The sequence below is a fragment of the Dermacentor albipictus genome, chromosome 1 (genome assembly GCF_038994185.2).
Source record: "Dermacentor albipictus isolate Rhodes 1998 colony chromosome 1, USDA_Dalb.pri_finalv2, whole genome shotgun sequence".
NCBI lineage: Eukaryota > Metazoa > Arthropoda > Arachnida > Ixodida > Ixodidae > Dermacentor > Dermacentor albipictus.
The window spans coordinates 148,502,326-148,527,269 of NC_091821.1; the positions used below are offsets into that span (position 1 = coordinate 148,502,326).

At 49.8% G+C, this 24,944-nt stretch overlaps 1 protein-coding gene across 1 annotated transcript in view; it reads left to right on the top strand.

Annotated features, from left to right (window-relative positions):
- Window positions 1-18,896, top strand: part of LOC135903011 (DAP3-binding cell death enhancer 1-like) — a 50,359-nt gene extending 31,463 nt beyond the window's left edge. Inside the window, exons 3-4 of the mRNA XM_065433383.1 lie at window positions 9,727-9,859; window positions 18,425-18,896. Coding sequence (XP_065289455.1) covers window positions 9,727-9,859; window positions 18,425-18,524 — 233 coding nt within the window. The 3' untranslated portion in view covers window positions 18,525-18,896. The remainder of the gene's footprint in view (window positions 1-9,726; window positions 9,860-18,424) is intronic.
- Window positions 18,897-24,944: the final 6,048 nt, after the last annotated feature.

Below are 24,944 nucleotides of genomic sequence, written 5' to 3' on the forward strand. Positions count from 1 at the left end.
TGTTATTGATGAACGGTAATTAATTAATAAATAAATTATTGTATTTTCGTTTGCATCATTTATATTACCTAAATAAGTGCGTAATTAGTTAAATCATATTGTAATTAATTACTTAAGCTATATCCAATACATTGTTGATCCTGTGACATTTAGAAATGAAGTAATCAGTCTCTTTACACATTATTCATGCATTGCTTGAGCGATGTCTACATACGAAGGAGTAGGTTTTCACTGATACATTTTCTTTCATGTGTGACACGTTGTTTCCACAGTTGTTCTTTGTAGATTTCCACAGTTGTTCTTTGTAGATTTTCAAGAAGTTCTCTAACGGATCCTGGCTCAGCCAGCATCTTAAGCCGGATTCTTAAGCGCGATGTGTGCGAAGCGCCGTAGCGCATGGCAAGCGGTGCACGATGCGACTGCCCATGCTCTGGTGGCGCCATCTCGTGGCTTTCGACATCAAGTGCGGCAGCCGTGAATCCGTCCTGAACACACTAACCCATTATTCAGCACACAGGCCAGCTGTAGGAAGCGCATCGTGTCCTGTGCCGAGACAGTTTTGTTATTCATATCTTCTCTATACGAAATGAGGACAGCTTGTGTCGTATTTCCTCCGCTCTATGGATGCCAGCCCTGCACTCAGGGTATCGAGTACATGCGTAGCACTTTGAGCCGAAGTAGTAGTGCTGGTTGTTTTAAAGCGCAGGGAGCAACGTACATTAATGATCGCAGTTACACAGATACACCAGGTATTTTTCTCTTTTTAGAAGGCCAAACAGTTTTAATTGCCTGTGTCAGATAGCGCAATTCTAACGGTTAATCTAAATTACTCGATGAGGTGGTCATTACTTCTATGAAAGCTGAAGACAGCTAATCAATTAATTATGTACTAATTATTTCATTAGCACGATTATCCAAATTACTTTTTAGTTTCATTATATTACGGGACATTTAAATCTGCGAATTGTAGCCGGTGAGTTCGCAAGGCGTGTCCACTTGGAGCGGATTATCTGGACTGCACCCGTTTCGGAATATTAATTTTCAAAGTGTCCGACGGAATGCGTTGGTGCTTCAGTTACGCTTGTGCTTCAGTGCATAAAACCGGGTTTTCTTAAGAGCAACTATAACACCAATGCATTTAGTCGGATATTAATAATTATCTCAAAACTGGTGCAGTCCAAATAATTCGTACCAAGTGAATACGCCTTGCGAACTCACCGGCTATAATTCGCAGGTTTAAATATGTGTCGCAATGTAACTAATTTAAAATTTAATTAGTGTAAATATGTGAATTATCTCATTAAGCGTTTTTATTTCTCGTAGAAGTAACTGCCGCCTCATTGAGTAATTTAGGTAAAGAATTAGAATTGTTCTATCTTGCACAGGCAATTGAAAAAAAGATTACCAAAAAAAAAAACACCTGTTATAACTTGTCCATCTGCAACTGTCGCTTCATCAGGAGTACTGCGAGTCAGAGCAGGGGCAGTACGCTGCGATTTCTTGGCAGCCGACACATACGTAACCATTCATTCGAACCGTCAGGCCTTCCGGATTTTGTCCCCGGCGCGCCCACAACGCCAGCTTTACAAGGCGCTAGTGTTGGTAGTAAGGCGGAAGCAGAAGTGTTCTTCATAGCAGAAGTTATAGTATTGCTACGTCGACGCCGTGCAATTTCAGCCGCTTCTCTGAGAGTTGAAATGTGGTTCCACTTACGTGAAACAACCTGTAGGTTAACTTTAAATTATGGGGTTTCTCGTGGCAAAAACCCTATTTGATTATGAGGCATGCCGTAGCGGGAACTCCGGAAATTTGTACCACCTGGGATTCTTTACCGTTCACCTAAATCTAAGCGCACGGGTGTTTTCGCATTTCGCCCCCATAGAAATGCAGCCGCCGTGGCCGGGATACGGTCCCGCGACCTCCACGGCGGGTCCCTGTAGGTGGTACACTGTAGCTGAACCCCAAGCAGTTATACTATACTGTATATCGGCGCGTCACAATAAGAAGCCAATAATAAATATCCCAGCCACGCAGGATAAGAGATGGTGGAGAAAGCAAACTCATCTTCATCATTATCATCATCACATCGAGCAGCGGAGGGCGAAGAACGGCAAAAGAAGGACAACCGACAGCACAAGGCGCCTTGTTGTGTTGGTGTTCCTTCTAGTGTCCTTGTTCGCCCTGTGCTACTCAAAATGAAGATAATGTGCCAACTAGCCCAAATTTTTATTTTTAATATCATTATCATCAACAGCCCATTTTATTGCTCTACCAGCGATCTCTACCCCTGTCTCGCGTCAACAGACTCTATGCTATGCGTGTAAATATACTAATCTCCCCATCACCCATTCTTTTGATCTCACAGACCATCTGTTATGTACTCTGCGTACTACATGACTTGCCCATCTCCCACTTTTTGCTTTTATTCTCAACTTGAATGTCAGCTAGATCCATGTACTCTCTGATCGATATCGCCCTCTTCCTGTCTCTTAAGGTACGCCTATCATTTTTCGTTCCATTGCTCGTTGCGCAGTCCATTCAGTTTCTTCTAAAACTTATTTGTTGCCCTTGAAGTTTCAGTCTCATAGGTTAGTACATGGCATAATACAACGATTGCACACGTCCTTGCAAGGATAACAGTAAGCTGCCGGTGATGACTGGGTGTAGTGGCTGCCATATACGCTCCAGCCCATTTTTCTCTGACTACAAATTTCTTTCTCGCGACCCTGGCCTAGATAACTGTAGTGTTTTCGCACACTTGCTAGAGGCTCACGACCAACCACGAACACGTGTTTTCTTTCCAGGCTATTTAACATTACCTTAGTTTTCTGCATAGTAATCCGCAAAGCTACCTTCAGAGTGATGGATAGGTTCTGCAGTTATTTGTCGCAAGTCATCACCAACGTTGCTGAACGAAAAAATGTCATCTGGAAACCGCAAGTTGCAGAGATCTCCATTGATCGTCACAGCTATACCCTTCCAAGTATGGCAGCTTGAATACTTCTTCCAAGCATGCAGTGAATAGCATTGGAGAGATTGTGCCTCCTTGCCCGACACCGTTTTTAATCGCTATTTCGCTGCTTTGGTTGAGAATTATAGTAGCTGTGGAATTTGGGTAGATAGTTCCCAGTATATTTAGGCATGCTTCCTCTAGTTACCCTCTTACTACGAAACAATGCATCTATGGCGGCTGGTATCACCGCTGCATCGAACGCCTTTGCGTAATTCTACTACATCAGGAATTTACGCCATAAAATTACTAAGATGTAAGTAAGTAAACAAATAACGCGATGAAGCGCTGAGGGGGCGTCATTGCGGTTCTCTGAATGCCCACGTGACGAACGCCTACACAATGAAACTCACCATATTGACACGTGAACTCGTTTATCTTTTACGGGTGAGCGCTTCTACCGTTTAGGAAATGTTATCGCTCAGCGCAGGACGGGTCTACATGTATCGGAAGTTTCTAGAATGTTATCGATGCTTCTATCCGCTGTCTGTTGTCGCCGAACCTCGTGTAATCTGATTGCATGCTTGCGCGACGCGCATGGCGTAGGACTTTGTGGAAGGCACGCGGGCCCGAGCTATTACTCTGGAACGTTCGACGACTGATGTATAAAAGCCGATGCGCTTGACTCGCCGATCAGATTTTCGACGATCGCCGACTGTGTTTGCCGCTTTCATTGATCATTGAGTGTAGCCTGTTTTTCTGGGCACAAGTTCGCCCAATAAAGTTAGTTTCGCCATTCACGGTTTTCTTGCTGTGTCCTCAACCGTCACTACCCCGTGACATCTGGTAGAGGTGCTTTGGGTTCATGTACCGGACGCCCACACAACCGTGACCCAAGCCCGAACGCGGAAGACAACGCCAACGTCGCCAAAAACCAGCGAGGAGCCGTAGGCTGCAAGGACTTCCCCCGGAGCACGGACTTTTGCTTGAGACGACCAGGAAGATCGTCGCCCAGTCAACCCCAATGGCAGCCCCAGCGACCCCATCGTGCTGCAGCAGCCCAGGGAGCCTCTGACGTTCCGCGGTTCAACGTTCGAGGACCCGGAAACCTGCCTTGAGACGTACGAGAGGGTCGCTGCATTTAACAACTGGAACAGCGACGACAAACTTCGACATGTCTTTTTCGCATTGGAAGACGCCGCCAGGACGTGGTTCGAGAATCGAGAAGCTGCCTTAATGACGTGGGATCTGTTCCGAAGTGGCTTGCTGCAGACATTCACAAGCGTCGTACGCAGAAAACGAGCCCAAACACTACTAGAAACCCGAGTGCAGCTGCCTAATGAGACCACCGCGATTTTTACGGAAGAAATGAGCCACCTATTCCGCCACGCCGACGCGGAAATGTCCGAGGAGAAGAAAGTCCGCCGACTGATGCATGGTGTAAAGGAGGAACTTCTTGCCGGAATGGTACGGAGCCCACCGAACGCCGTCGACGAGTTTCTTCGCGAGGCCATTAGCATCGAGAAGACACTGGAAATGCGGAACCGGCAATTCAACCACCGCACGAACTCGACAAACTACGCCGGAGTTCAGTCACTTGCCACCGACGATCTGCGCGAGACTATCCGAGCGGTCGTGCGGGAGGAGCTACAAAAGCTGTTCCCTTCATCACAGCCTCAAGTGGATTCAATTGCCGACGCCATCCGTGAGGAGCTCCAACAACTCGGAGTAGCCCCTGAATCGCCGCAGCGCTCAGCCGCAAGCGATGACATATGCCGCTGTAGCCCGCCGTCACGTTCCAGCTCCGCGCCCACGGCAGGGCCCAGTGACAACACAGTTCCGTCGTCCGCCACCACCCCCGCCGCCAGCACGCCAACCCGTCACACCACACAGCATTACAAGGAAGACTGCCGTTTGGCGAGCCCCCGACCACCGTCCGCTTTGCCATCACTGAGGAGAGGCCGGGCACATCTACCGTCGATGCCCATACCGGGAGATGGGACTCCGAGAGTTCGCCGTTAAGGCGCCGAGACCACAGCTTGGCAAACGACCTCGCGATATCGCCGACTACCTCGCCGCCACTCAGTGGAGCCCTCAACGACCATCCTGTTCGTCATCACCAGGCCGCTACCTGTCACCGCAGCGCCGACCATACACTGGCCCAGCCCGGGGCCGCTCTGCGAGCCCATATCCGGAAAACTAAAAGCAGCAACCGATGGAGGTGCGGTTGCTGTTCGTCGAACTGACGAAGATCCTTCGCCGACGACGAGAACGCCGTAGAGACTACCTCTATGACTACCTCGATGATACGCCGCCGTCCCGACGAAGTCCGGAAGCCAAGACTTCACCGACGAAAGACAACTTGACCACGCGACGTTCCAGCTTCAGTTCAACACGACGCAGCCGTGATCCGACGCCAAGACCTAACTGTAACGCAAGACAAAGAACCACCGACCTCGACGTGCTTCTCGATCGACGGCCACGCCCTCATCGCCTTAGTGGACACAGGAGCCGATTACTCAGTCATGAGTGGACACATCGCCGCCCATTTGAAGAAAGTTAAGACTGCATGGGAAGGCCCTCAAATTCGGACCGCTGGAGGACACCTCATCACGCCGACTGGAATCTGTACGGCAAGAATTACCGTTCGTGACCGGACTTACCCTGCCACCTTCGTTATCCTTTAACAATGTTCACGCGACCTCATTCCCAGCATGGACTTCCTAAACCAACACGGCGCAGTCATCGACCTGAAGTCGAAGTCGATAACCATGTCGGAAGATCAAGCGATACCACCGGATAGCTCTGGTAGCCACCATGCCTTGAGCGTGCTCGAAAGTCAAGTCAGCATCCCGCCCCGCTCCAGCATTGTCATTTCCGTCCGCACCAAAACACCTGCCGACGTAGAAGGCGTCGTCGAGGATGACCAACGCCCACTGCTAGACCGTGAAATTTGCGTCGCAGGAGGGATTGCTCCACTGCACGGAGGAAAAACGAAAGTGTTGCTGACAAACTTCAGCCAGGAGTTGGAGCACATCAACAAGGGCACGACGATCGCGTGCATCGAGGAACTTCTGGAAACCAGTAATGCGTTTGTCCTCTCGGATTCTGCCGCATCTACCCTGACGACCATAGTTCCCGAACCAGACTTCGATGTAAATCCAGGTCTCACCACGAGTAAGCAGCAACAATACAGAAGTCTTCCCCGACGACACAAAGACTGCTTTTCGACGTCATCGAGTATTCGGTAAACACCAGTAGCAAAGCATCGCATAATAACCGAAGAGTGCGTTCGGCCACTCCGCCAGAGCCTTTACCGAGTTTCGACGCGAAAACGTGAAGCTATATATATATTAGGCACCAAGTCGACGAAATGCTGCGCGACGACATCATCGCACCGTCGAATAGTCCGTGGGCATATCCTGTAGTCCTGGTGAAAAAAAAAAGAACGGAACCCTACGTTTCTGCGTCGCGCGATTATCGTCGACTGAACAAGATCACGAAGAAGGACGTATGCCCTCTTCCACCGATAGACGACGCATTGGATCGGCTCTGCAACGCTAAATACTTCTCGTCGATGGACCTCAAGTCTGGCTACTGGCAAATAGAAGTCGACAAGAGAGATCGCGAAAAGACCGCCTTCATCACGCCAGACGGCTTCTACGAGTTCAAGGTCATGCCATTCGGACTGTGCTCGGCGCCTGCAACGTTTCAGCGTGTCATGGACACAGTGTTAGCAGGATTGAAGTGGCAGACGTGTCTTGTTTACTCGGATGGCGTCGTTGTCTTCGTCCGAAATTTCGACGATCACCTTAGACAGCCTGCGACAGTATTAGAGGTCATCAGGGCTCACTCTGAAGCCGGAAAAGTGCCGCTTCGCTTACGATGAGCTTCTGTTTCTACGCCACGTCATAAGCAAATCTGGAGTACGCGCCGACTCGCAGAAGACGGCTGCCATCGCAAAGTTCCCGCAGCCCACCGACAAGAAGGCAGTGCATAGATTTCTTGGCATGTGCGGCTACTACAGGTGCTTTGTCAAGGACTTTTCCCGCATCACTGAGCCACTAACACATCTAACCAAATGTGATGTCTAGTTGAAGTGGGAAACGCCACAGGCCGACGAATTTCAAGAACTCAAACGACGCATGCAGTCGCCGCCAGTACTTGCACACTTCGACGAAGACGCCGATACCGAAATCCACACTGACGCCTGTAGCCTATCGGCACCGAGGCCTATAGGCCTCGGTGCCGTCTTAGCCTAGAGGAAAGACTGACTTGAACGGGTGTTATCTTATGCTAGCCAGTCGCTGTCAAAAGCAGAGGGCAATTAATTATTCTACGACTGAAAACGGATGCCTCGCCATCATTTGGGCTACAGCAAAATTCCGCCCTTACTTACATGGCAGGCCATTCAAAGTCGTCAGTGACCATCACGCGTTGTGTTGGCTAGCTAACTTAAAGGACCCTTCAGGACGGCTGGCGCGATGGAGCCTCGGACTGCAAGAATATGACGTCACGGTAATCTACAAGTCCGGACGAAAACACTCTGACGCCGACTGCCTATCACACGCCCCCATCGACCCCCGCCGCAAGACGACGAGGACGACGCCTTCTTCGGGATAATAAGCGCGGAAGCCTTCACTAAACAGCAACGCACAGACCCGCAGCTAAAAGGCCTCGCCGAGTATTCGGAAGGGAACACCGACGTTGTCCCTAGGGCATTTAAGCGCGGTTGTCTTCGTTCACGCTACAAAACAACCTGCTCGTGAAGAACTTTTCGCCAGTCCGCGCCAGCTACCTTCTTGTTTCGTGAGCACTGCGTCCAGAAGTACTCCACGCCCTACATGGCGATCCAACCGCTGGGCACCTCGGATTCTCCCGGACGCTGTCGCGGATACAGGAATGGTATTACTGGCCACGTCTGACCGCCGACGTCGCCCGTTACGTCAAGACTTGCCGAGACTGTCAGCGACGCAAGACACCACCGACAAGGCCAGCAGGATTACTACAGCCGATCGAGCCTCCCGGTTGCCGACCATTTCAGCAGATCGTGAGAGATTTGTTGGGACCCTTTCTGACGTCAACATCTGGAAATAAGTGGATCGTCGTGGCGACGGACTACCTCCCCCGCTTCGCTGAAACGAAAGCTCTGCAGAAAGGCAGCGCAGCCCAAGTGGCGAAATTTTTCGTCGAGAACATCCTGCTGCTACATGGTGCCCCAGGATCCCTCATCACCGACAGAGGAACGGCCTTTACAGCAGAGCTCACCCAAGCCATTCTGCAATACAGCCAGACAAGCCACAGGAGGACAACTGCCTACCACCCGCAGACGAATGGTCTCACGGAGCGCCTGAACAAGACCCTTGCCGACATGCTAGCAATGTACGTCGACGTCGAACACAAGACCTGGGATGCCGTCCTGACATACGTAACCTTCGCCTACAACACGGCAGTGCAAGAAACACAGATCACGCCGTTCAAGCTGGTTTACGGCAGGAATCCGACGACTGCTCTCGACGCCATGCTGCCGCACATCTGCGACGAAGAGAATCTTGACGTCGCCACATATATCTCCAGCGCGCCGAAGAAGCCAGACAGTTCGCCCACCTGCGGATCAAGAACCAACAGAAAACCGACAGCCGACACTACAACCTTCGACGACGCTACGTCGAGTACCAACCCGGCGACCGAGTTTGGGTTTGGACCCCTATACGCCGACGAGGACTGAGTGAGAAGCTTTCACGCCGCTATTTCGGACCATACAAGATCATCCGACGCATTGGTGCACTCGACTATGAGGTCGTGCCAGACGGCATTTCGCTATCACAGCGGCGCCGCTCACGACCTGAAGTAGTTCATGTTGTGCGACTTAAGCCCAAGACCAGCGCTAATGAACTTTGGGGACGTCGCATAGCTGAACTTTGGACTTTTTTTTTTTTGGACTGTGTCACCTTAGACTTTGTTTCTTTGTTGTTTTGTTACTTTGTTTCAAGTGTCCTTTTTTGTTTCACCTCCCGTTATGTTTGCAGCATCGGGATGATGCCTTTTGAAAGGGGGAAATTGACACGTGAACTCGTTTATCTTTTACGGGTGGGCGCTTTTACCGTCTAAGAAATGTTATCGCTCAGCGCAGGACGCGTCTACATGTATCGGAAGTTTCTAGAATGTTATCGATGCTTCTATCCGCTGTCTGTTGTCGCCGAACCTTGTGTGTAATCTGATTACATGCATGCGCGACGCGCATGGCGTAGAACTTTGTGGAAGGCACGCGGGCCCGAGCTATTACTCTGGAACATTCGACGACTGATCTATAAAAGCCGGCGCGCTTGACTCGCCGATCAGATTTCGACGATCGCCGACTGTGTTCGCCGTTTTCGTTGAGCATTGAGTGCAGCCTGTTTTTCTGGGCACAGGTTCGCCCAATAAAGTTGGTTTCGTCATTCAGTTTTCTTGCTGTGTCCTCAACCGTCACTACCACGTGACAATATGAAAGGTGGTGCTCGCGTGCGACAGGGAGAAATGCCTATCGTAACGGATCCTTAAGTCGGACGTGCATCTATGTAACAAAAAATGAGTGGTACTATTAAGCATATATTAAATATACTATTATGAAACATATTAAAGACATATTTGAAATATATAAAACAACAAAGTTTAAATAAAAAGAGGCGAGGGCGATACTCGCACAGCCTTGGAATTGGACAGGTACAGCACACATTGTCGCTGTTCGTTATCATGATTGCGCCAATTCTTCCAGGCAATATTTTCTCTCGCAGGAAATGGTGTCCCTAAGAACAGCAGCATGGCATTCTACTGGTTCAGAAAGGCGGCTGACCAAGGGCACGCACATTCAGCGTACAACTTGGCCGTAGGTCACATGCAAGGATTTGCTACCGATGTGAAAAAAGGGTAAGACCATACATGGCACTGCGCATGCTCTCATGTACGAATTGCGTACAACACCATAATTACTTATTGCAAGACATAAATGCATATGTGAGTGGTATCCACTTGCGTAACACGACGCCGCCCTACATGCCCTATTTAAGGCCAGGAAGAGTTTGGTCGAACCAGGACGCCTCGGCGTCTCTTTGCCAGCCCAGTCTCCGGAAGCCCTGTTTCGTGTTGATGCCGAGCAAGTATAAGGAGTGACGCTTTCGTCGGTAAACGTAACTGAACGGTTATTTACATATTAAGGCAAAGGTGGAAAGCAAAAAAGAAACGGGAACGATACCAAGTAAGCAGAAATTTCAATCCGAAAATAAGAGAGCTATCTTCGTTTCGCCGCGTCTTTCTTATCGTTTCCTTCTCCCCCGACGGCTCCGTCTTTCCGACGCAGGCCGATGCTTTTGTACATACACCGGTGGCGCGCAAGAGCGCGTAAGCTTGCACCGCGGCGCGGTATTGTTCCTTGGGGCGCTATTCTCGACACGCATGGCAGCTGCACGGCCGCCCTTATCCGCCATGTCTACTCTCTGATTGGCTGTCGAGAGCTCACGTGCCTTGAAATTTGTGCCGGGAAATGGAAGCTTTGCAAAATGCAATTTTGTGTTTTCATCAAGGGGACGAAACGTGACGTGGAGCTGCAAATTTTATCGACTAATACATTTTTTTGGTCCTTGGCAGCTATATTACGACGTTAACGCTTCAAAAAGAAAGTGAGCGGTAGCGTACAGAAGTCAGTGCAAGGCATCTGCAATTTCGCGAATATGTGGTGGCGATCCAAGATATGCGCCATGCCAGCTTGCTGATTGGCTGAAGGAATATGCTGTGGGGAGCGTCACAGGAAGGGCCGTTTAGTAAACGTCAATTTGACGTTGCGTGACGTTGCGCTGGGCCGCCATTGCAGAGATTTTCCGCCATAATTTGTGGTGCGACGAACCGCGCGAATTATGGTTATGGGGCGCTATTCTGGACATTCCACCATTTTCTTCGATGGGTGACGTAGGCGCGACGCAAACAAAATGGCGCTGGTGGCCCCGTTTTGCTTACGTAACGTGACGCCAACTTGACGTTTCGCCTAAGAAACTGAAATGAAGGCACTGAATGTAGCATTATCGGTAAAGCAAAACAGTTTTTCCTCTGCAGTAAAAATAAAGCAGCTATCTCAAAGCATATGATTATTCCGTCGAAAACGCTTCTCGCTTCCGTCGTCTGTTGCGTACAAGCCGTCGTCTGCTTCAATAGCTAGGATGCGTCTCCCCGGAAAATGGAATGAGTCATCGCATGTTGGCGCCAACTCGCTTGTTTTCTTGTTTGAGACAACATACGCGACCTACCAGTGGTGATGCGCGCACATTCTAGGCCACGTTATCGCTATCTTGTGAAACGCAAGTGACTCAGCCCCACTCGGCTGGCTGAGAAACGGCCGAATTTCACCGATAGCGTTGCGCGCGCCAGATATATCCACTAGCGCGACGCAAGCGCCGGCGCTGCCATCTCTTGTTCATTTCGCTGGTTCTCGCACCGCGGGAGGAAACTTCAAGGCGCCGCCTTGCGTACATTTCTTTTTATAAATTAGAAAGAGCCCGTTGTCATAACTTTTGATTGTGCAAAAAGGCATTAATCTTGATTACAATGCAAATGCAGCAGTGAAAAGTGGACAACATTGACGAAAGTTTGCTATGTTCAACCAAGATTATTTCGTATAAACGCGTTCTTTTAAAAAATGATTGCCCCAAACACAAATGCCAACACCACCCGAGAGCGATGCAAATACTATGAGCACGCGTTATGAACAAAAGATTTTCGTGGCGTCAAACGACGGGGAAAATGTGGCGATACGCATTCCTCTGGGCTTCCATTGCATATGGCTGCTCATTAGCATAATTCGCGCGGCTCGTCGCAGCAAAAATTATGGCGGAAAATCTCAGCAATGGCGGCCCAGCGCAACGTCACGCCTCATCAAAATGACGCTCACGAAACAGCCCTTCCTGTGACGCTCCTCACGAGATATTCCTTCAGCCAATCAGCAAGCTGGCATGGCGCATATCTTGAATCGCCACCACATATTCGCGCAATTGCACATGCATTGCACTGGTTGTGCATGCTACCGCTCACATTATTTTTGAAGTGCTAACATCGCAATATAGCTGCCAAGGACCAAAAAAATGTATTAGTCCATAAAATTTGCAGCTCCACGTCACGTTTCGTCATCTTGATGAAAACGCAAAATTGCATTTTGCAATACTTCCGCTTCCCGGCACAAATTTCAAAGCACGTGACCTCTCGACAGCCAATGAGAGAGTAAACATGGCGGATAATGGCGGCCGTGCAGCCGCCATGCGTGTCCAGAATAACGCCCCTAGCTATTGAAGCAGACGACGTCTTGTACGCAGCAGACGACGGAAGCGAGAAGCGTTTTCGACCGAATAATCATATGCTTTGAGATAGCTGCTTTATTTTTACTGCGGAGGAAAACTGTTTTGCATTACTGATAACGCTACATTCAGTGCCTTCATTTCAGTTTCTTAGGCGAAACGTCAAGTTAGCGTCACGTTACGTAAGCAAAACTGGGCCACCAGCGCCATTTTGTTTGCGTCGCGCCTACGTCACGCACCGAAGAAAATGGCGGAATGTCCAGAATAGCGCCCCTGGGGCGCTATTCTGCCAACACCACCCGAGAGCGATGCAAATACTATGAGCACGCGTTATGAACAAAAGATTTTCGTGGCGCCAAACGACGGGGAAAATGTGGCGATACGCATTCCTCTCGGCTTCCATTGCATATGGCTGTTCATAATACATAGCATAATTCGCGCGGCTCGTCGCAGCAAAAATTATGGCGGAAAATCTCAGCAATGGCGGCCCAGCGCAACGTCACGCATCGTCAAAATGACGCTTACGAAACATGCCCTTCCTGTGACGCACATCACGAGATATTCCTTCAGCCAATCGGCAAACTGGCATGGCGCATATCTTGAATCGCCACACATGCATTGCACTGGTTGTGCATGCTACCGCTCACATTCTTTTTGAAGCGCTAACATCGCAATATAGCTGCCAAGGACCAAAAAAATGTATTAGTCCATAAAATTTGCAGCTCCACGTCACGTTTCGTCATCTTGATGAAAACGCAAAATTGCATTTTGCAATACTTCCGCTTCCCGGCACAAATCTTAAAGCACGTGACCTCTCGACAGCCAATCGGAGAGTAAACATGGCGGATGATGGCGGCCGTGCAGCCGCCATGCGTGTCGAGAATAGCGCCCTAGGGTTCCATTGCTGTGGATTGGCTGTTGGCTTGCGACCCTGGCCGCGCGAGCCCGGAGACACGGGGGCGTCGCGCGCGCGTGCGTTGGTTGCTTCGGAGGCTATTCGTCGTCTGCTTGGCGTTGCTCTTTCGGTGTCGACCACGGCTGGGAGTGCGATACGCGTTCGAAGAAGTGACGGATAATTAGTTGCACCCCCCTTGCCGGCTTTTTAAGACCTTTTGCAGGCTACGCTATCAAATGGAGGAGACTCGGATGCAAGCGTACCAGTAGTCATCCACGCAGAGGAAGGAATATTGCGCGCTGCGGTTCATCGCCACCGGCCTGCAGCTCCCAGAGGTCGGTCGGACGCGAAGCATTCATCGGAATGGCCTAGATCTCTGCTGCCGACATTGTCCACAAAGTTGCTCTCGCAATTACTGTGTTGGCCGGTAGAAGGGCTGGGTCAGCTTTCCCGTGACCGCTGCTTCAAAGCCAATTCCAAGGAAATATTTGCATGGTGAGATCGAATCCCCAGTGCTATCGTCAGCGTGAATAGCTCGCAGATCTCCATTCAGCAATTCAGAAGCGTTTAACCTAGGCTAGTCCAGCGCTTCCTTCGTTTGGCTGATAAAACTGTAGTCAGGGCGGGAAGATATTGTGGGGAAATTCTTATTTGGCTGCCCTTTTTTTCTCTGGTTCGGGAGTGCCGCACTTTGTTCCTCAATTTCACGGCACAGCGCGCACCGTCAGCACCACGATCTTTGATTTCACGTAGGCAATGCAGTGCCCGCATATCGTAATGTTCATTTCAAGTTCTATTGCTTCCATCACGCGACGCGCCGTGGGGCAGATCGCAGTTACAGCGGCAGCGCGGCGGCGAACGAGTCATGTCCGAGCCGATGACGAAGTGCGAGAAAAAAAAAGGAAAATTTAAATAGTCGGCTAGTTAAGGTGGTCCTAAGTACCAGGTCGCGGTTTTGTCGGCTCGCTACTTAGGAACTGCTGGCAGTGCGTTCCTGTTGCGTACATCGTGCGAGCTCCTGGTAGCAGACGACATATAGCGCTGCGCTCTGCCAACTGATTTACGCTAGCGATACCGCCTGTTGGCTGAGAATGAAAAATAATGACCTTAATAAATTACTTCTGCATTGCGTAAACGCCCGGCACCACACATTTACACTTCAGAATTTCGCGTATAATATTTAATTTATATTATACATTTATTAGGCAAGCTGAAACATTCTGCAATTCCTCGATTAGCTCGTCATATAATGACGCACACTTCAGAGGTGGCACCCTGTCATCTATTGGTCGCGTCCTCCCCTTCTTCCACCACCGGCTTGGGAGTGGCACATCTAGTGACGTAAGCGGTGAAGCGAACGGTTCGTATTTCGAACCGTTATAAGATTCGGCCCCTAGTCTGCCCGGAGCGCCCCATTGTTGTGCGCCTTCTTGGCGGCGTTTCTTCCGCGCTCGGCATGTTGAAATGTGTTCGTCATCGTCTTGCCCAATGACACGCCGTACTGGCATTTCAGAATGACGGAACATACAACAGATGATAGCTATTGTTCAGTTATTGAAATTCCTCTGCAACTCATTTCACTAAAATATTAAAGTTAGGTATGAAGGTATCCAGGCACTCTGAATGGGCGTTATATGTCGCCTGCATATAATAATATATAATATGATATATAGTAGAGGGTCACAAAAATCGGAAGGCTGAAAGGCGCGCTGTTTCCTTGTGCTTTTCTGTGGAATGTAAAAGCGCACATTAGAAAGCAAGTGCGAGCAGCAGATTTTTCCCTGTATTAATTTGTGAAGAAAAAGAACATCCGATTTGTTGCGTCTAGAGGTGAGGTTCGGTAACGTGAGTGTCTGTGTTAGCTCTATGGGGATGGAATACTTTTGACAAAATCGATGCTTAAATATAGATGTGCAATTTTTTCTTTTGCACATTTTCGAGAAATTTTCAATTCGGCCTACAAGTGCCGCCCCAAACCACGGAGGCGTACTCCAGAATTGGAAGGCATACGCTCTTATATAAAGTTACAAATGACCCAAGTTGTTTGAAGCCTCGCGTCACCCGACATACTGTGCGAGCGTTCGAAGTGCACGCTGCCTCGTCTGCGGAGCGTGGGGCGAGAAACTCTGAGAGCTATCGAAGTACACTCCAAGGTATTTCGTTCCCTGAGCTCTTGGCAGGAGAACGTCTTTAACGCTATAAGGGAATAAGGTCCTGTTAGTCTTCTGTGTGAAGCTTACAATTTTCGTTTTTGATGCGTTTATGACCAGCTTGTTTACAGCCCACCATAACGCAAAATTCGCAATGTCCTTCTGAAGAGCGGCGCAATCAATAACATTTTTTACCACGGAAAGGCTACGCGTCATCGGCATACAACAAAATGGAAGAGTTTTGAATGACTGCCGAAACGTCGTTAATTATTAAACAGCGAGGAAAGAAGATGGCCCAAGACAGATACTTGAGGAACTCCACTTGTAACCGCATAAAGTTCTGACGACTGACCATTTACCCTAACGTAGCAGTACCGGTCGCGTGGGTAGCTTCTTTTCAGCGCTGTGAAAGAGTGGTGCAGAGCAAGTTGTTTAAACTTTTGAAGAAGTATTTTGTGGTATACAACATCAAACGCCTTACTGAGGTAAAAAAAGAGACATCCAACTGTCATTTCTTATACACTGCTTGAGAGGTATGCATCATGAAGCTAACGAGGTTGGCAGTTGCGGAGCGTCCCAATACGAAACCGTGCCGCTGAGGAATGAGCATCTTTAATAAAGGATGAAATTATTTAGTGCAGAGTTGACTCGAATAATTTAAATGCTATGCATAGGAGAGCAATAGCCCTGTAGTCACACACAGCATTTTTTACCCCTGACCTAAAGACGGGAACGACCCAAGCTGTTTTCCAAGTCTTTTAGAATGCGTTCGTCTTTAAAACAGAATTAAAAATGCAAGTAAGCATTGGAACAAGCAATGCCCCGTACGTCTTAATCGAAGCAGGTGGAATGTCATCAGGAACATAGGAAAAAGACGGTTTTAAGTGTTTGACGCTCTTAAGAACAAGTTCCTCTGAGACCGATAGGCTTGAGTCCTGGGAAGGGTGATTGGAAAGCTCACAAACTCCGTCAGTGTACCCTTCACCGTATACACAGACCCGAAGTGTAGGGCGAAGGCGCCCGCGTAATCTGGAACAGGTTGGTTGACGCCACTAAGTAGACATATCTTGTTTCGTATTGTTGGATAACTGTTCACGAACATGTCTCCAGAAAGATTAAAATTTTTTAAAAGTACTAGCTTCCACATGTGCTATATAGGTGGAATGATCACGCTTGTAAAGACGCCTAGAGAGTTCCCTGTACTTTTTAAAATGTATATGCCAGTGCATGTTCCTGATTTGTACGTTGTGCCTTGCTGTGAGCACGGTCTTTAAGCTTGAAAGCTGCTTCCATTTCAACGGAAAACCAGCGGGGCAATTTAGAGGGTTTAGCACTCTTTAGTGATGCAAAGTTATTCCTTCCATCGTGAAGAATATTCGTGAAAGCCGTGACTTGGTCATTAACATCGCTTAGTTCGACGACTGAGGACCAGTGCGCATTATTAAGATAGTGGTAAAGACCCACGTCATCTCCACCTGAGATAATAATAATAATAATAATAAATAATTTTAACCTGACCTTGAATAACCGATACCGGAATGGTCATGTGTCTGTGCATTGCTGTGATTGTGGATGTAAACCCTTGCTTAAGAAGTGTTCTGTTTTGTATATAAATGTAGATAAAGTTACGCGAGAAGTTGTTGAAGCTGCTTTGATAGCGATGGCCGCTGATAACTGCATCAGATTCCCTTCAGTTGCTCTGTCTACAAGTGAATTTATGTTCTTGGAAGCGGCTGGTTTTCATGTGCGGTGAATGGGCCTTTTCGGTGTGCGGACTTACAAATACGGTGTTTTTCTGGAAATAAACTCTAATTTGAAAGTTAGCGCTCGTCCTGTTGTCTTGCTCTTGTCCGTGTTTAGCGCTATGAACCCCATTGCTGTACCAAACTAACTAGCCCAAACAACCAGAAAATACATGTTTTGAAAAATATGAAGATGGCAAAACGATCGACCGTTGTATATACTTTGCATTCTGTGGTGAAGCGAGTGTCTGCTCAAACAGGCAGAAACCTGTAAGGGTCTATGTTCCCTGGTTGTATTCTGCGGAACCGATGTAATCGAAAACGATGTTTATATATGCTCACGAACTTTTTCTGCACAGGCTCAATTAATATGCCATTTGAATTTCTCGTCCCATTCCACACCACTGAGGCGTATTCAAGATAGTGGGGCTAATGCATGTTGGATTCCAACCCTCGACTTGAACTAGGCTGGACGACTAGACAGCCTGGTTTCATCAGAGGGAGCAGAGGGGGTGCTATAACTTCTGCACTGAGGAAACTGAAGAGCTGTTCCGCCCAGAATGTGGTCATTCTGTAGACGACTCAAAGTGCGCACTTCCTAAGTTTCCGCGTGCATTTTACGCGATGAATCAACACATTGGAAGCGCACACAAGACGATGTAGGCAATGACAGTAATTACTAAAATTAGGGTTTTCATATTGGGGAATGGTACGCAGGATATGCAGACATACATGTATCCTTGCCTTTTCGAAGGCATTAGAAAATATTGCTAACATTTACCGTTCTAATTACAGCGTTGAACTCCAAAGTTTTGCTGATGTGATTTATGATTTTTCACGATCGTTGTCAGCATGTTCTACTCATGCTACCCCGGCGCCTACAAGGCCGAGAAACCAGACTTAAGACATCACTCGTCAGCTCGACGCTGGTCGATAGCAGAAAGGCGACTGGGTCAGCTAGTTGGTACACGTTTGAGAACAAACAATGCTAAACTCAGGAAAAACAACACGAAAACATGGCATGCAGCGCTGCATCCGGTGCATTCTTGTCCCGAGTTCAGTACTTTTATATCTGCTGCCGCCGCAGTGCGCGGTCAGGTACTGGCAAGCATTACGCAACTTGCTTTTTCGACAGTCGGCGACGATTGGGCGACAAACCGGGGTATTGAGTTGAACGGTTCACCGCAACGTGCTGCATTTAACTGTAAGAATACAGTCATCACGTTCAGCACTGAGCCATGCTTTAGAATTGACATTCCCAAGCGGAGCAAGCTGCAGCCGTAGTGGGGCGGGGTCGCAGACGCGCTATACCCGAAATGGGGCCCGAATATTTTGTTCCTGTGTTCACCGAAGCTGTTCTATTACAGGGAGGCCAAAAAGCTGATCAAGTACGCAGCAGACAACGGGGTGCACGAAGCTCACCGCGTGTACCACGAGGCCTGCCACGCAGGAAAGTGTGACCACTGACTGTGGGAAGAGGGCTGCCAAGCTCCCGAACTACCATATAACTACTTTGTTTAGTTCTCTTACTTGAAATTGCCTGAGCCAACGGTCACACATCCGCTCAAATGACCGATTCTTCTTGTCCTAAGCGGCACATCGCCTCTAGCGCGAAGATCGTCAGCACAAGGTTGTATTCGTTGTATATACAACAGTTCCCGGGAACACCGGCAACTGTTGGGACGAATGTGTGGGAGAAGACTACATATATATTTGCTTGATCTTCCTCTATGTGAACACCTTCAAGAAAGCAGCGCTTGATAAGGAGCATATTTCCCAAAGAAAATCACTGTATCTATAGGAAAATCTATCTTTGTAGGATGACAATAAAGAAACGTTCTGGAAAAATTATACTGCCATTTTTTCAATTGAAAGTCATTCGTTACACGAGCGAGAAAGAGAAGAATGCTTGAAGAAGCAAGTCTTTTTAATTTCTTTTAGCCTAGGCAACAGCTTTGTGACATCTGGGCCCGTATTCACAGAAACCTCTTGCGCTAGAATTGTTCGTAAGAACAAATTCTAAACAATTTCGATGCAGGCCATGGTGGAGAGCACACGCGCCCATTTCCTGGCGTCGTCCTGCCAGCACGACGCGTCGACAGCCGGCGTAGTAGACACGGCACCATGCATGGTTTGTATACCCTCCGGTTTATTACCTTCGCTCTCGTGAGGCGCGTACCCTACGGACGAGGAGGATATTCCTCTCGCAAAATGTAAAAGGCATAAAAAGCGCATCACCGCGGGAAACTCTCTCTCGGGCGCTCGACCTTTAACCTGCCGGATTGATATATCTGCTGCAGCCCGTGAGTGACCTCGTTTACCTGGGAGGCAAGCCTATTTATTACTTATTACAGAGTGGACTTCCCTCTGCCAGTGTCCCTTAGGGTTTGTAGCAATAAACGTTGCTAAAGTTGACACCGCTGGTTGACTTATTCGTTCGCACCCGACGTAGCTGCGATTAAACACCCTACGGGTTAACTGGGGAGTACCACGGCACGACTGTGTGGCTAGATCCGGAGCTCGCCTTCAGCCCTAGCCGCACGCAGAGCGGACCCCCACAACATATTGTCAGCGAATGCGGCCAGCCAATGACGAATTGCGCTTACGAACGAAAAGTTTTGTGAATTCAGGCTCCGATATCTAAAAGTTGTACGAGTTCAACCATTTTACGGTACCGTTTCTCCTTTGTCTTGTTATGAGGGTCTAGAGCACCGTTTTTTCTCGGTGAGTTCAGTAAGCGTTAAAAGCCTTGAGAAGCAAAGACAGCATGCTATTTTTATGTGACTATAATATTAATTATACGGTTATACCTTGACCATATACAGCTGCACCTCCACTGACATTGGATTGGATTGGAGCCAACTTTATTTATGCCTGCAGTTGAGCGCTTGCGCGCCCCGAAGAGGGGCCTACGTCATCCTCGAAGTCGCCGTTACTCGGCGCGGGTCTCCGCTCGCCGTTGCCGGCTCGCTGGGTCCGTGCCTTTCGAGCGCCTCGAGGACCTGCTGGACGGCCCAGAGCTGATCGTCTCGGTCGTAGCTCTTCGCGGCTGCCCCGAGCCGCGGTGGGAACGTTCTTGATTTTGCTTCTTCTGGATATTTAACGCAGTCCCACAAGATGTGCGTGTAGTCTGCGGTCTCCCTCCGGCAGACTCTGCACTTATAGGTCGGATATGTCTCGGGGTACATGCAATTCATCAGTCTCGGGCTCGGTAGCGATCCGGTCTGGAGCTGTCGCAGTACTACCACCTCCGCTCGACTCAGTCTCGGGTGCGGGGGTGGGAGAGTCCTGCGAGCCAGGCGGTAGGCCTTCGTGATTTCATTGTAATCCGTCATGCGGCCCTTGGTTCCGAACCACGTCAGACGGTCTGTCGCCGGGGCGCGGTTGGTCAGCGCTCGCGCTGCTGCGTGTGCCGTCTCATTATGTTTCTCATTGCGTTCCGACGCGTCGCCCGCGTGCGCCGGGAACCACTTGAGTCGTACTTTTCGTTCTTCTAGTTTGACCGCTTGCAGTACGCGCTCTGCCTCCCTGCAGATTTGCCCTTTGGCGAAGTTTCGCACCGCCTGTCTTGAGTCACTCAGCACCGTGTGGCAGTCTGCGTCGGCGATGGCCAGGGCGATGGCTACCTCCTCCGCTTGTTCCGCTCCGGCGCTTCTCACGCTCGCTGCCGTCCTCGTGGCGCCGGTTGACGCCTCTATGACGACCGCTGCGAAGGCGGAACTTCCGTTGGTATTCGGCCGCGTCCACGTACCGCGCGTGTTCGTCGTCGGCTGGTCGATGAGAGCCTTGGCCCTCGCCGCTCTTCTTCCCTTATTGAACTCGGGATTCATGTTCTTCGGTATGGGGTCGATTCTGGTCTGGCGTCGGACCTCTTCGGGGACGGGGAGCTTCATCTTCACCTTGTTCGAGCGTCTAATTCCCAGATCGCCCAGTATCTTCCTCCCGGCTTTGGTCATGGACAGCCGCTCCAGTTGAGAGATCCGTTTCGCTTCGGCTATTTCTTCGAGCGTATTGTGTATACCGAGTTGTAACAAGCGGGTCGTGCTCATGGACTCGAACAGGCCCAGCGCTGTCTTGTACGCTCTTCTGATGAGCACGTTGATTTTGTTTCGGTCGTGTTGCAGCCATCTGTGGTAGGCTGCAACGTACGCGACGTGGCTGATGACGAAGGATTGGACGAGCCTAATTAGGCTCTCCTCTCTCATGCCAGCCTACCGGGAGTGACTCGTTTGAGGAGTCGAATCGCGTTGGCTGCTTTTGCCTTGAGACGGGTGACGGTTTCGCCGTTTCTTCCGGGCTTTTCGATGACCATGCCTAGGATCCTAATTTTGCCGACCTCGGGGATCACGTTGCCGGATTTAGTGACGATTCTGATTTTTTCGTTTTCGCGTTGTCTGGTCTTGCCTCTGCTGTTTTTGGTAAGTGGGAGTATGAGAAGCTCCGATTTGCTCGGCGAACATCTCAGTCCGGTGCCTTCCAGCTGGTCTTCTATTGCGTCGACGGCGGCTTGCAGCGCGCCCTCGATGTGGGCGTCGCTGCCACCGGTCACCCATAGCGTGATATCGTCCGCGTAGATGGTGTACCTGACGTCTTCGATGTGCCCGAGCTTTTCGGCCACTCCGATCATTACCAGGTTGAACAGCATCGGCGAAATGACCGATCCCTGCGGTGTGCCGGTGCTCCCGAGCTTCTTCTCTTGCGTATGTAGGTCGCCTGCTTGTAGCTCGACGGTCCTGTCCGTGAGGAAGTCCTTGATGTAGTTGTAGGATCTTTCGCCCATGTTCAGCTTGGAGACTTGGGACAGAATCGCCGAGTGTTTCACCTTATCGAAGGCGCTCTGCAGGTCGAGCCCTAGGATTACTTTGTTGTCGCGGGCGCTGCCGCCATCATCGCGTCCTGCGTGCTGAGGTGCTGTCTGAAGCAGATCAAAATGGCCGGGTATAGCCCTTCTCGTTCCAGGTAGTCTTGCCACCTGTTGAGCAGCACGTGCTCCAGCACCTTGCCCACGCAAGCCACCTGTTGAGCAGGACGTGCTCCAGCACCTTGCCCACGCAGGACGTGAGCGAGATGGGCCGGATGTTATCCGTGTCTGGCGGCTTCTCCGGCTTGGGGATCAGGATGGTCTTGGCTGTCTTCCACAGCTTTGGCAGCGCGCCCGCTCTCCAGCACTTGTTGAAGTATTTTGCGAGGTTTTCAATCGAGCCGTCATCGAGGTTCTTGAGCGCCTTGTTCGTGACGAGGTCCCAATTAAGGTTCGCTGAGGTTCGCCAACTAAGAAGCTGAAATACGGAGACTCTGAGGAGACAGAAGTTGCTTTATTGTGCATGCATATTCTGGTGCTTTTGTGTGAAGTCTGCTCTCCAGTCCGGTCATCAATACACTCTTTAAAAAAGGGAGCGAGAAAGGAGGAAGTAGCCGTTTTCTTCCTTCAGGCTTAGTTCCTCCTTCACACGCATTTCACATGTCGCGCCCTCTTGTGGCGATCAAAAGGGGAGGAACGTTTCTCCCTTGCGTGCGTATCTTGCGTCGCCGCCGCCGATGACCTGAACATCGGCTACAATAACTTCTTTTCGACGGAAAGTAATGCTAAGCAGCAAAACATGAGGTCTAAACCTTTCATGACAAGCGACCACCAGTGTGAACCTCTAGCTCGAACGGGAGCTGCGATACAAGAACAGTTCAACTCAAAGCAGCGCCCGGCTGGTGACGCACAGCGAGACAAGCCCGTATTCAGGCATTTCGGCACATACAGCGCAGATATCAGCCATCCTTTCTCGTTTGATGCGTGAAATTAGGATGAGGAGAAGGTTAAGCTATCTCAAATGTATGCATTTGTGGTCGTTTTGAAGCGCCATCCGCGAGGGCTTCGAAGCGAAAGCAAAACACGTTTGCTGGCGCCGTCGGCACGTAGCTGAGCGGTGTGAACGCATCACCGCCGCAAGCGACGCCGTCAAATGCACAGCTGGAACACAAACCTGCCGCACAGCAAGGATGCTTTCGAACACACCATGCAACCAGATATACATCTGTATATCTAGCGTCACTTGCCTGTTTTTTTTTATGCTTGGCAGCGTCACATCCTGGTTCGTCATGCGTCTTCGCCCGCCAATGGCGGCTTCTCCATGATACATCGAGTAGCGCGCACGACACTACAGAGACAGGAAGCACCGACCAACAATAGAAGATATATTTCTTAAAAGACGGGGCACAAGCAAACGTCCAAACATAATGTCTTCAGAAAATAAATCTGAAAAAAAGCTTTTAGAAATTGCTGACTTCCGTGTTCCAGTTTTACACATACGGCTGTCGGCGTCTGTGAAGAAAAGGAGACACCCTCGAAGATAACATGTAGAGGGACGATTGAAACCACAAAGTACGAAAAGCCTAAGGAAAGGCACAAAGGTACGGGGCAAATGCAGCATATGCCCAGACGTGAACGGGAGACCAAGATAATGGGAAACACATGGGTACGGCAGCGTCGTGCACGGTTTCGAGTGCCAGGATTCTAGAAAGCTGCAGGGCGCTGTCGAATTTGAACGTCGGTACGAAGCGAAACTATCCTCTCTCTAGCAGAAAGCACGGCTAGCACGGCGCAGACACAGCTTTTCAGTAGAGGCACTCGGAGAGAGACGGCATACTCCTAAGTCGGAGCTATCGTTCCCGATCACTTGTCGCGACGGTTAAGCTTCAGTCACTGTATTTACGCTATGGTTATAGTAGTTGTAACCTAGTAGGCTGTATCGCAATAATCTTGGTTACCACGACTCTCCTGGAGATGGATATAACACAACAGACACCAGCAGAATTAGCCTTCTGATATCGTCAATGGTGAGCGGGACCAGTCACGCCAACCACGGTGAGTAATCTTTGGTTCTCGTATGTAGTAGTATCCTGACATCACGGCGAGTAATTTGTACCATAGCCTCCTTGGGTGCTATGCTAGTATTTACATCCGCTCTCCTCCAATATCCTTACAAATCGCAGGCTAGCTGCACAGCGTGTAGCAGCGAAGCCGAAGCTCGTCGTAGCCGAATACATTTAGTCTGTGGCCAGGAAGGCAAAACATGATTTCGAAGGCTTGCTCGAAAGCGGTGGCTTCAGCGTCCCGGTCAGCCTCCTCCTGGCCTCAAGTCCGGCCGCATGCAACACAGGGTGCTACGAATGGCGTGCCAGGCTGGCAACGTGCAAGTTATTTTAGCCCGCTGCACGTGTTTCGATCCACCCGCGGTGGGAGCGCCCTTCAGAGAACCAGCGAGGACAGCGCTAACCAACCGTGAACGTCCTTTGGAGAACTGCGGACTACGGCAGCTCTGGAATTTAGAGGCGCCGGCTGGGTTCGGGCGTGACCACCTGGCTACGGGGACGCAGGACAATGGACACCACGACGACTGCGCTGCAAAGGTCGTCTGCCCGCGGAGGGGGCACTGAAACCTGTGTGTGCGTGTGTTTGTAAAACGTCCCGCAGAGAGGTAAAACGTCCCGCATAGAGGCGGCTTATTTACGCTGACGTCGAACGTTTTGCCTCACCTAGGGATGTAGGGAACACGAAGTGGATAAAACCAGCTGTTGTCGGCGGCTAGGGTGTGCTCCTCGTCGTGCTCTGTGCTCGTCAATGTACTCGTGAGCTGTGTGCTCATTTGCTGTATGCTTCGTCTGGCGGGCTCCATTTGGGAGTCACGCTAGACTGTGTAAATATATTCCACGTTCAAATGTAAATATTGCAAATAAATCCTGCTCGCCTAGTCCTGTCGCCCCAAGTTCCTCCGATCGTCCTACAAGCCCGACACCAAAATGTTACATCTGGATGGCAGTGGTGAGATCGGCCTACGGCTCGTAGATAGGCCTACGACTCGGAGACAGCAACGGCAGCTGACGGACTTTGGCACA